Source organism: Danio rerio, chromosome 17 (assembly GCF_052040795.2).
Source record: "Danio rerio strain M-AB ecotype USA chromosome 17, GRCz13ab, whole genome shotgun sequence".
Classification (NCBI taxonomy): Eukaryota; Metazoa; Chordata; class Actinopteri; order Cypriniformes; family Danionidae; genus Danio; species Danio rerio.
The window spans coordinates 55007777-55021038 of NC_141037.1; the positions used below are offsets into that span (position 1 = coordinate 55007777).

The 13262-nt window shown below is 39.2% G+C and overlaps 1 protein-coding gene and 1 long non-coding RNA gene across 2 annotated transcripts in view; one reads left to right on the forward strand and one right to left on the reverse strand.

The window, feature by feature from the left end:
* The window catches only part of LOC147840047 (uncharacterized), a 543896-nt gene that overhangs the window by 158141 nt on the left and 372493 nt on the right, over positions 1 to 13262 (reverse strand). The gene's annotated exons all lie outside the window — the stretch shown is intronic.
* The window catches only part of tiam2a (TIAM Rac1 associated GEF 2a), a 128313-nt gene that overhangs the window by 64225 nt on the left and 50826 nt on the right, over positions 1 to 13262 (forward strand). Inside the window, 1 exon segment of the mRNA XM_087291088.1 lies at positions 4335 to 4408. Within this exon segment, the coding sequence (XP_087147214.1) occupies positions 4335 to 4408 (74 nt within the window).

A 13262-nucleotide genomic window follows, 5' to 3' on the forward strand; every position in this document is an offset into this window, starting at 1 on the left:
TAACTTCTCAATTTCTATTGGTCTTACATGATGTAACTACAGAAGAGTCAAGCCTTAAATAGGAATATTATCAAAAGTCTTTGGTGATTTTAAAGTTAGATGCTAATGGTCTAATCCGATTTAATGATTTATGCTAAGCTAAGCTAAAATTGTCTAAAATTGAGATCTACTGAATGGATTTATAAATGGTTCAACTCATCTGTTTAACTGTAGGGGACTTGTAAAAATGAACCTTTTCCAAAAAAAAAAAAAGTGGAGTTTTCCTTTAACAGTGTTTCGAAACAAAAAGACGAGTGTCTGTCGCCATCTGATGGCAGAATTTATTTGTCATTTATTAATCATTTAGGGCATGAGTGATGATGCTGTTGTCACGGTCGGTGAGGGAAAAAAAGGAGTGCAGACCCAATTGCAGAAAAATGAAGGAATATTTATTATAAACTACAAATAAAAATAAAAGGCAAAACAAAACTACCCCGAAGGGGAAAACATTAATAAAAAGGCAAAAACAAACTTGACAGGGCTGGCAGGACAAAACAGGACTGGAGACAACAAGACAGAGTAATATTGACGACGAACTGACAAAGGACTGAAAACATGAGGGGGATTATAAAGCAAAAAGTAAATTGACACACAGGTGAACACAATTAACTAATAATGGGTTAACAAGGAGGGTGGGACTAGACAATAGACGGGAGAGCGCATGACACAGAGAGACAATACAAGCCATGCGCTCACATAACACAACACTGAAGCACACGACAAAAGCACGTGACCATAATGTAAACACCGAGCCACGTGCTTTGACAAAAGACGCAAGACACGAGCACACGATGAATGAAAACTCACCGTGCGCTCACACACGCAGCGTGCATGCTTCATCCCAGCGCCGACCAAAACCGAAACCAACAAGACTGAGACGCTGGGAATGAAACACCACGCTGCTGACAGACGAAAACACAAACACGAGTACAAGAGCGCACGCGTCTGAGGGACGCAGAGCGCGCGCGGCCGCGTCAAGCAGGAGCGCGCACACTCTACGTACACCCACGACGGCGCGCGCTCACACAGACACAGAAACAGGACCAGACATGAGAAGTGTCAGAGCTCTGCCACCAAAACAAGAATTTTCAAGACCAAAGTGGCAGAACCCTGACAGCTGTAGCATAGACAGCTATTTTGAAACCCAGTGATACGACAAAGATATGTGTTCCTGAAATTAGTTATGTGGTTGTTGTCTTTGGTGTCTGAGAGGAACGTTCAGATAAAAGTTACAGCGGCTACAAAACATTAACAATAAAAAACAGCTCTATGGCCGGAAATTGCAAGAGTAAATGTGTAAATGAAATTTCAGTTGAAAGTTTAATGTTTAATCTAATTATTTTTAGGGTTTTTTAGCCTTTAATCGATAGAACAATGTAGAGAATTGACAGGAAAGCATTAAGAGCAGAGAGAGGGAAAGGATCGGCAAAGGACCTCGAGCCGGGAATCGAACATGGGTCACCGTGTGCACCTTGGTGCTATATGTCGGTGTACTTAACCACTATTGACGGCAACAGCTTAACGTTTTAATAAAGTTGTAAACTTCATACTTTTTGTTTATATATTTTCCTTCGGCTTAGTCATTTTATTCATCAGAGGTTGCCACAGTGGAATGAACCACCAACTACTTCAGCATGACGAGGGAATAACGTCAAATTTACTGTCCTGTCCCATAGATGCTGCATTAGAAATGCCTCACACGAGCGGTAATTCGTTTTTTGTTATTTGACACAAAGATAATACATTCATAAATGCATATAAATGTTCATATGTTTAAAAAATCTAAATATTAAAAACTTTAAAGGATTTAAGATGCTGATGACTGTTAAACGCGTCATAACAGTGTTGTAAAAAGGGTCCTTTGTTGGCTATTGGTGAAACATAAGACTGCTATTGTGGTCCAGGATCTCATATCTTGATTGATTGAGTCATGTATAAGGAACTCTTGAGAGTTAGATGGGTGTTCTTTGACATTTTTTGACAGCTCTTAGATATTAGATCTACAATAACCTCTCAGCCATAACCAGTTCAGAAGCCAAGATGAGAGAGATTTTGTATTTTCAGGAATAATCTCTTAAAATGTCGCTTCCCCTACATTAAACCACTGTTTTTACATGTCAGTAAGTATTCTCTGTTCATTTTGTTAACCACTGGTGTACAATTGAAATCATGCTTCAGCTAACTCACTGTTAGCATAGCTTGGCATTTGTAAATTGTTGTTTAGGTAAATAGTAGAATTCACTTAACAGAATGAAGGCATAGTGTTGAATGGGAGGTGTTAAAAATGAATATAAACAGATGACACCAATTTAAAAGGAAGATCGTTTCACTTCACAAATTAGCCGTGTAAGTTTCAAGACTGCTGAGTAAAGCTATACTAGAATACTTTATCGCAAGCTTTGCCAGAGGGAAGATTGTTTTTTTGCCAAAATGTTCACAAGAGCGTTCAGCTAAAAAGGAGTTCAGAGAATATGGGCCCTATCATACACCCGGCGCAGTGTGGCGCAAGGCGCGGCGCAATACTTGTTTGGTAGCTTCAGCTTGGCGCAAGAGTCATTTTGATGCGTTGCACCATGCTGTTTAAATAGCAAATGCATTAGCGCTCATTTGTGCGCCCATAGGCGTTCTGGTCTAAAAAGGAAGGCGTTCTGAGGCGGACCGCTGGCGTGTTGCTATTTTGAGAAACTATAATAGATTTTTCACTAGACCAAAACTAACCCGCTCTAAACTCCGGCGCAGAGTTGCGCCTCGCTTACACACTGCTTAATACACACAAGAGAGCAATAGGCAAATATCTAGAATAGAATAGATATAGAATATAAATATAAAGGATTAAAGTATTACAAAACATATTATTTTCTAGCCTACATAAATATGAAAAAATCACTGCTTTTATGTCTTCTTCATCTCGGGAGGCTTTTCAGTTCATTCATAACAATTTGCTTTTGTATAATGTTCTTTTATTTATTCGTTTGCTGGAAATTAGAATTGAATTTAGAAATAGTTTTGAAACGAATCTTTGCGCTTAACAAACGCAATTAATTATTAATAGGCTAATTGATGTCTGTGCGTAAAGGTTTCCCTATCCAAGAGCGAATGTGAAAGTAGATCCATTATCTTTCATTCTCATGCAGTAGATGCTCTGTTTAACTGTTTTCTGTTAAAAACTGTCAACTGTTAACTGTTTGCTTGTGAAATGCTCAATTTTTCCACTTAGACTTACTTTGCGTCCTGAAAATAGCGAATGCGCTCTTGGCGCAACGCAGCTGGCTCTTAAAGGGAATGGGAGATGAGACTCTGATTGGTTTATTCTCAAAACACACCTATAACTCATTAAGAAAATAAACTCAACCCTTTTAGACCATGCACCGCGGCGCAAAGCGGATTTTCCCATCCGTAAATTAGCAAAAATGCGTTCTGACACGCTCTGAAAGCGTTTGCGCCCTGCGTTTTGCCCTCTGCCCACGGACCGTCAAAATAGAGCCCTATGACTTTCATTGGATATATCAGCAGACATGACCTCTGTAGTTCTGCGTTGGTAAGAAAGTAGAGTGCTTTTGCACACTCACAGCTGAGAGAATGAACACAGTCTCTGGTTTTCCTGTGTAGTCGGGTGCTGTGAGCCTCTGTTCCTGTCACTGAAACCACTCTTGAAAACTTAAATTAGCAACACAGGGTGCAACCATGATAACCCAACAGCTTGCATAACCATTTAAAAGTGAAAGCATCAAGATGCTGAAAACAATTAACTGTACGTATATATAGTTTTAGTTTTATATATAATTAAATATATAATGCTGATAATAAAAATTAATATAAGGCAAAGCAACCATTCATACAAACAGTTTAGAGAAAATGTCAGGCAGCTGGGCCTTCAAAAATTGATCGGAAAGAAGTGGGGCCACAAAATGAAAAGGTTGAGAACCCCTAGATCAGGGGTGTCAAACTCAATTTCTGGAGGGCCGAAGCCCTGCACAGTTTAGTTCCAACCCTGCTCCAACACACTTACCTGTAGGTTTCAAACAAGCCTGAAGGACTCAATTAGTTTGATCAGGTGTGTTTAATTAGGGTTGGAACTAAACTGTGCAGAGCTGCGGCCCTTTTGGAACTGAGTTTGACACCTGTGCTCTAGATGATCAATCATTCAGTGTAAACCACTCTTTGTTGGTAATATCTCTCTTATTCACATCACACTCAGTGTAAAAGAGACTCAAGTGTCACCAGAAAGTGTTTAACTTGTTTATGCTAATATGGAATAATGCTTTCTTTCTCCTCAGATGTGTCCTGTGTGACAGAAACCTTAAGCTTGACTGTAAATGATGGTCTTCAGGATTCTTACCACAACCATCGCCAAGTTCATCACAGCAAGGTAAAACGTTTGTATTTATCTACTTTATGAAAGCGTAGCACACATTTGTGTACAGTTTTTGTTGTGCCACTGCTGAAAAATCCAGCTTAAACCAGCCTAGGCTGGTTGGCTGGTTTTAGCTGGTCGACCAGGCTGGTTTCCAGCCATTTCCAGCCTGGTCTTAGCTGGTCAGGCTGGGAGATGACCAGCTAAAACCAGCTTGACCAGCCTAGCCAAGCTGGAAGTCCAGCCAAAACCAGCTATATCCAGCTTAAACCAGGCTGGTCAAGCTGGTTTTAGCTGGATTTGGCTGGTCATTTTCCAGCCTGACCAGCTAAGACCAGGCTAGAAATGGCTGAAAACCAGCCTGAAAGTGGCCAAAACCCCTCTAAAACCAGCCTGGTAGACCAGCTAAAACCAGCCAACCAGCCTAGGCTGGTTTAAGCTGGATTTTTCAGCAGGGGTTTATTAAGGTTTTACTTGTAATTGTGTGATCTTCACCAATGAACTCAAATTACAATAGATGAATGCACATGCTAAAATGTGCTAAGAGTTTCCGGAAGAGTTAGAGGATTAAACAATGTAGTATAAAACTTCATCTGAATATGAGCGTATATGCTATTTAGTCATATAGAAAATGCTATAGGCTTGTATAACAACAATAATACTAAACATTATTTTACATATCACCTTCAAAAGTAGAATCTCAAAGCGGATTAAGTAAGAGATAAAGAAGATCCAGACAGTTGTTTTCACCAAATAAAGCCCAACAGGTTAATTTGAGGCCTGAAGCTAAGCGAAGGGCTGTTGTGTAAGACTGATGTTTGAAATAGCACCAGGTTTTCACATTTGGGCTTATCATTTTGCCTTCGACTGTATTTTACATGATTATATTTGTCTGTCGCTAGTTCCTTAATTATTCGAGTAAAAAATTAAATAAAAGAGTTAACAAATTCTATTTATTTTCCATTTATAGCACATTGACTGAAACATACTAACCTTATATCTAAATAAGTTGTAGTCAAAAGGTAATTTCTCGTCCTGCCTGTTGTGTGTGTTGTGTGTGTGTGTGTGTGTGCGCGTGTATGTTGAGCAGCAGCTGCATTGTCAGTGCTCGTCTGCCAGTGCTTGTTGTCACTTTGTTGTAATTAGCCTCTTCATGGATCTTTGGCCTTCACACTGCTTGCTTATTACTGTCACCAACACAAGAGCTTATATTTATGCTCAAGGCCAAACACACGACGACAGAAGCGTTACAAAAAACACACACTGATCTGGAGTCCGCACATGCTGGGTGGGCTGAAGGATGTCAGATCTCTCCGAAATCAGGCTTGTGTGTTCTTCTTCACAAGAAGTAGGAGTTCCCTTATAGTTTCCATCCATCGGTGTCTGTCATTGAGATCTTTCTGTTTTGTTTTTGACTGATTGATGTTTTTGTTGATGAATTTCACACAGCAGAACCATTGTAATAATTCAATGCTTATACAGTTGGAGTCAGAATTATTAGCCGCCTGAGTTATTAGCCTCCCTGTTTATTTTGTTCCCCAATTTCTGTTTAACGGAGAGCAGATTTTCTCAACACATTTCTAATAGTTGTAATAACTCATTTCCAATAACTGAATTATTTGTTCTTTGCCATGATGACACTAAATAATTTTTGACTAGATATTTTTTAAGACACTTCTATACAGTTTAAAGTGACATTTAAAGGCTTAACTAGGCAGGTTAGGGTAATTAGGCAAGTTATTATATAACGATGGTTTGTTCTGTAGACTATCGAAAACAAATAGCTTAAAGGATCTTATAATTTTATCCCTAAAATGGTGTTTAAAAAATTAGATGAAGAGTGAAGTGTATGTGTGTGTGTGTGTGTGTGTGTCTGTGTGTGTGTTTACAGCAGTTTGACTGATAAATATGATTTTGTAGCTAAATCGTTAGCGGCGCCAAACAGCATTTCCCGTTTTTACATCTTTGCTACAGCCTACCTTAACGCTAGACACTGTACATGTCATGATCACTTGTAACAGATAAAAACTCACAGGCTGCAGCTTCTGCTTGTCGGAGCTGCTCCTACTTTGAGGAGATTTAACACTGAACTGGGAGAAATTTTGGAAGCTGTGCTTTGTCAAATCATGCTTGCTATGTATTTTATAATTCTCTGGAACATCATTAATATTGAACTGTAAGCATTTCTGTCCTTGTGTCTTGTCATTTGGAAGCCCAAATACAGAAACAGAAGAAGCTCTGTGGAAAAAGCAGCGTTTGAATGGTATTTCAGCTCTCTCTGCTGTAGCATTACAGCGCCTCTGGCCACGCCCCTTAGCTGCGCAGTGTGTGCGCGCGGTAAAAGTACGTTTGTGATCTCACTGGCCCGGAAGTATTATTTTTTTGCTGTCCCCAAAATTCGTTCATTGTAGGCTTTGCTAAGCTAACTCTGTAAATACCAAGGTCTCCCTTTGCATTGAACTTTTTACAGTTTACATTCAGAGATGCTGTTTATGTTCACACAGCTACATTACACATCAACTAAAGTTTAACATATGATAGCATAGTGGACCACCCCTTCGATGCACGTTATGCTCCAAACACACTTATAACTCATTAAGAGAATAAACACAACCCTGTTAGACCATGCACTGGGGCAAAGAGTGTATCTTTCCATCCTTAAAATAGCAAAAGTGGGTTTGGACACACCCTTTAAGGGCCATGAAACCCCCTCGTTTCAGCAGGGTGTTTTCACACCTCTACTTTGGAAAAAGTCAGAAAAGTGGGCGTATACAGCTCTGTTTAGGGGGGAGTGTCGGAGGAACTAAAATGGGATGGTGTGGGAGTGTCTATTTGGGCACGCGCGAGTATCAGAGTCAAAACACACACACACACAAACACAGGAGAAAGTGATGGTGTTTACATGGACATCTGTAGTCAAATTTTTTGCCAAATTATTAAATGGTGGACTTTAACTGCAGTTTGGCTTTTTCATTTAGCGAATTCATTCATGCCCCTCGCGACAAACGAAATATTTGATTCGAGGAACTGCTCTAAGCGTGTATTTTTCATGCAATGTTTGATACCGCACGGCGAAAGAGAGAAAAAAACCCTCAGCATTTCCCGGAAACTTAGATGCACTCGGCAGGTAGCGTCAGAAAACCGCATGTGTTATTCCGGTCACAAAATGCAGTGAAAATCCAACACGAGGTTAAAGTTTGGTTGTGGTGTTTAAACATGTTTACACTCGGTGCAATAGTTAACTTAGTTCGATACGAACAAACTGAATAAACAAAGAGCACTGGTCGCTCAATTACCAAATCTGTAGAGACAGGACAATCACCAGCAACTAGAGCTGCATCTTTATTAAAAGAAGACTACAAGCGAATCCCGATCTCAGCGTTTGCAGATGAGAACAGCTCTCAGGTAAACAATGTTCCTCCTTAGACACGCAAGTTATTGTTGTCAAGCGTCGCGTACACTGTTAATCCACGCGTGACTCCAGCTGAGCTCTCACAGAGAGAAAATGAAAACGAAACTTAACTGCAGCAAACTATAAAAGCAACACTTCACGCTTGTTTTGCCAACACAACGTGGCGTCTCTGTCGTCTAAACACTGTGACAGTAATGAATATTAATGACGTTGCACAATAGAGCGCGCTGATTGGTTTGAACCAAGCTTTACTCATGCATTAATGCATCACACTGTAAGACGTAATAAGACTCACTCTGGCACAGACGTCCAGTCTGCACGCTGGAATACACGCTATTATGTCATGACCGTGACGCAGCTTCAAAAATTTGTTTCAAACCGGAAGTACGAATTTGAAATAACGCAAAAACAACCAATTTACACTTTTTAGTGAGATATATGTGCCCTAATAGTGTTTTTAGCAATGTGGGACACATATACGACTGTCAACAGCTCAAAAAATGTGTTTTGGTGTTTCGTGACCCTTTAATGCTTATAGACTATGTGCCTATAGAGCCCAAAGAGAACATTTGGAGCTGCTGAATCTTTCAAAATTTTGTTTTGGTATTTACTTTATAGACGTTCACTGCGGGATCTAATGTGGATCCTGATCTGAGAAGTCGTCTGTGGTTGTTTTCATAGGAGAAGTTGTTGCTTTTATAGATAAAAGTGGAGATTTCTTAATGTCTACTTTATATTTCTTAAGCTGCAAGCTGCGCACGGTAAACAAGAGTTCTCTCGCTCTACAGAGATTCATTTCTCCTGGAGTTGCAAGTCTGCTTCACTCTTGATGTGCAAATGTGTAGTAATTAAAGGAGTTCCACTGCTCATTACTTACGGCCTTCCCTTACAAAGATATAATTAAATATGATGGAAAAACATTGGTAATGAGAATACAGTTGAAGTCAGAATTACTAGCCCCCTGTTTATATTTCCCCCAATTTCTGTTTAAGGAGGAGAAGATTTTTTCAACACATTTCTAATCATAATAGTTTTAATAACTTATTTCTAATAACTGTATTACTGTAAAATGTATTTTATGTTTGCCATGATGACAGCACATCATGTTTGGCTGGATATTTTTCATTAAACTAGCATTCAGCTAGTCACAGTTAAAGGCTTATCAAGGTTAATTAGACAATTTAGGGTATTTAGACAACTTATTTTATACTGATGGTTTGTTCTGGAGACAATAAAAAAAATATTGCATAAGGGGCTAATAATTTTGACCCTAAAGATGTTTTGTAAACTGCTAAAATGGCTTTTATTCTAGCTGAAATAAAACAAATTTTAAAAAGTTTTAAAATAATAAAGGAAATACTGTGAAGGAAGGATAATAATTCTGACCTCAACTGTATTTTAAGAAGTTAGGTGATGAGGTGTTTTTTCACATGGTGAATCTCTGTGTTGACAGTCGGACCTCTGGGTGCATTTACTGAAGGTCTAGAAATATCTGACACAATTCTAACATTTTTGGTTCTATATTATACACCATCACAATGGATTTGAAATGAACTATCAAGATGTGCTTTAACTGCAGACTGTCAGCTTTAATCATTCATTCATTTTCTTGTCGGCTTAGTCCCTTTATTAATCCGGGGTCGCCACAGCAGAATGAACCACCAACTTATTCAGCAAGTTTTTACGCAGCGGATGCCCTTCCAGCCGCAACCCATCTCTGGGAAACATCCACACATACACACACACACACTCATACACTACGGACAATTTAGCCTACCCAATTCACTTGCACCGCATGTCTTTGGACTGTGGGGGAAACCGGAGTAGCCGGAGGAAACCCATGCGAACGCAGGGAGAACATGCAAACTCCACACAGAAACGCCAACTGAGCCGAGGATCGAACCAGCGACCCAGCTGTCAGCTTTAATTTGAGAGTATTTACATCCAAATCAGGTGAACGCTGTAGGAATTTTAACAGTTTGCATATGTGCCTCCCACTTGTTAAGGGACCAAAAGGAATTGAGCAATTGGCTTCTAAGCTGTTCCCCGGCCAGGTGTGTGTTATTCCCTCATTATCCCAATTACAATGAGCAGATAAAAGGTCCAGAGTTCATTTCAATTGTGCTATTTGCATTTGGAATCTTTTGCTGTCAACGCTAAAGATGAGCATCAACTTGTACCAGAGTGATGGGAGGAGAAGTGTATGGAGAAGGAAAGGAACTGCTCATCAAAAGCAGTGAAGCATGGTGGTGGTTGTGACATGGCTTGGGCATGTATGGTTGCCAGTGCAACTGGTTCTTTTGTATGTATTGATGATGTAACTGCTGACAAAAGCAGCAGGATGTATTCTGAAGTGTTTCAGGCAATATTTTCTGCTCATGTACAGCCAAATGCTTCAGAACTGATTGGACGGCGCTTCACAGAGCAAATAGAGAATGACCTAAAGCAGGGGTGTCAAAACTTTTTGGGCCAAGGGCCAGATGCAAAAAAAAAAAAACGTTGTCCCGGGCCAAATTTTACATACATCACACAGACACGCATATATATATATATATGATTTTCCACACATTTCTAAACATAATAGTTTTAGTAACTCATTTCTAATAACTGAATTATTTTATCTTTGTCATGATGACAGTAAATAATATTTGACTAGATATTTTTCAAGATACTTCTATACAGCTTACAGTTACATTTAAAGGCTTAACTAGGTTAATTAGGTTAACTAGTCAAGTTAAGGTAATTAGGCAAGTTTTTTTTATAACAATGGTTTGTTCTGAAGACTTAAGGGGCTAATAATATTGACCTTAAGATGGTTCATAAAAAAATAAAAACTGCTTTTATTCTAGCCGAAATAAAACAAACAAGTCTTTCTCCAGAAGAAAAAATATTATCAGACATACTGTGAAAATGTCCTTGCTCTGTTAAACATCATTTGGGAAATATTTAAAAAAGAAGAAATAAATCAAAGAGGGGCTAATAATTCTGACTTCAACTGTGTATAGATAGATAGATAGATAGATAGATAGATAGATAGATAGATAGATAGATAGATAGATAGATAGATAGATAGATAGATAGATAGATAGATAGATAGATAGATAGATAGATAGATTATAACAAGAACTGCTGCTTATTTGAATGCATGTAATAGCGACACACGGTGGTTAATTATTGAATTACGTTCATTTTTGTATGGCGGGCCAGATTCTATTGAAATTTATAAAAAGCCTCGCGGGCCGCCACAAAACTGATCCGTAGTTTGGACACCCCTGACCTAAAGCATACTGCAAAAGCAACCAAAGAGTTCTTAAAGGTAGACAAGTGGAATGTTATGCAACGGCCAAGTCAATAACCTGATCTCAATCCGATTGAGCTTGCATTTCCCTTGCTGGAGACTAAACTGATGGGAAAATGCCCAAAGAGCAAACAGGAACTGAAGACTGTTGCAGTTGAGGTCTGGCAGAACACCATCAGGAATGAAACCCAGCATCTAGTTAAGTCTATGCGTTCCAGACTTCAGGCTGTAATCGACTAGAAAGGATTTGCAACCAAGTATTAAAAATTGAAAGTTTGATATATGATTATTATTCTGTCCAATTAATTTTAAATCTTTAAAAAGTGGGGAGGCACACATGCAAACTGTTTTAATTCCTACAGCGTTCACCTGATTTTGATGGAAACACTCTCAAATTAAAGCTGACAGTCTACAGTTCAAGCGCATATAGATAGTTTCATTTCAATTCCATTGTGTCTGTGTACAGAGCCAAAAATGTTAGAATTGTGTCCAATTATTTATGGACCTAACTGTATGTGCTGGGACCCACTGCTCTGCAGATTGTTTGATCTGTCACACAGTTCAGTTCGTGGAGTTCTCTGCTAATGAGCTGATCTGAATCTGCTGTAATTAATACAGAAAACAATAGAACTGTGCAGAGCAGTGGACCCCCAGGGCTGGAAGCCGAGAGCCACTTTACTAGTGGAACACAGAACTGCATGTTAAGCCTCTTTCACGCCACACGCGTAAGCAGAGCGTAAGCAGCGCATGTTTTCAGGCCGCCCATGTTAACAGATTACTGCTTTCATACCAAACGCTGAAGCAGTACTGCTGAGTCTATTTTTGCAGCTCTGCTTACACTCAGTTAATGTGACAAGGCGTCGATAATGACCAGAAACACATTCAATAACAGTAAAAGAAGCAATTTTACCAAATAAGTGTATTGAAAATAGTTTAATCTTTAAGCACTTTACATTTTGCAGCCCTGAATCCGCAGTAGTGCCCAAAACTGGGCACAGAGGTCTCTGTTTTTGCCTCATAGCAAGAAGGTTGCTGGTTCGAGTCCTGGCTAGGTCAGTTGGCATTTCTGTGTGGTGTTTTTATGTTATTCCTGTGTTGGCATGGTTTTCCTCTGGGTTTTCTGGTTTCCCTCACAAGTCCAAAGACATGCACTATAGGGGAATTAAATAAACTAAATTAGCCGTAGTCTGTGTGTGCGTGCGTGAGTGAGTGCGTGAGTGCGTGCGTGCGTGAGTGTGTGCGTGAGTGCGTGCGTGAGTGCGTGAGTGAGTGCGTGAGTGAGTGAGTGAGTGAGTGAGTGTGTGTGTGTGTGTGTGTGTGTGTGTGTGTGTGTGTGTGTGTGTGTGTGTGTGTGTGTGTGTGTGTGTGTGTGTGTGTGTGTGTGTGTGTGTGTGTGTGTGTGTGTGTGTGTGTGTGAGTGAGAGAGAGAGAGAGAGAGAGAAAGAGAGAGAGAGAGAATGCAAGAGTGTAATGGTTTTTCCCAGTGCTAAGTTGTGGCTGGAAGGGCATCTGTGTAAAACATATGCCAGAATAGTTGGTGGTTCATTCTGCTGCGACAACCTCTGATAAATAAGGTACTAAGCCAAAAGTGAATGAATATCACCCGATCACAAAAGATCTATCAATTTGTTTTTCAGATTTGAAAATGGCTATTTTTGCATATTTCAATCTTTATTTTATATCTATCCTCCATGAGTTAAAAAAAAAATCATTAGGGCAACCAAACCCACATTTTTTGACTTTCTTTTGTCTTAAATTAGTATAAAAATATCAAAATATCAAAAATAACAATAAAAGGTAAATGGCAATAGGTTTCAATGGCGTCCTGTGGGAGTGTGTGTGTTTATGGTGGTGTGTGTGTGTGTGTATGTATGTGAGAAAGAGAGTGAATGTTTGACACATTGAGCATGTTGTACAGGCTCGGACTTTTATTTAGGTGTATATTTTATCAGTGTTGTGTTAGATTTGTTGGGAAAAGTTAATAATAATGATAATAATAATATATAGTTGAAGTCAGAATTACTAGCCTCCTGTTTATTTTTCCCTCAATTTCTGTTTAACAGAGAAGATTTCTTCAACAGATTTCTAAACATAATAGTTTTAGTAACTCATCTCTAATAACTGATTTATTTTATCTTTGCCATGATGACAGTAAATAA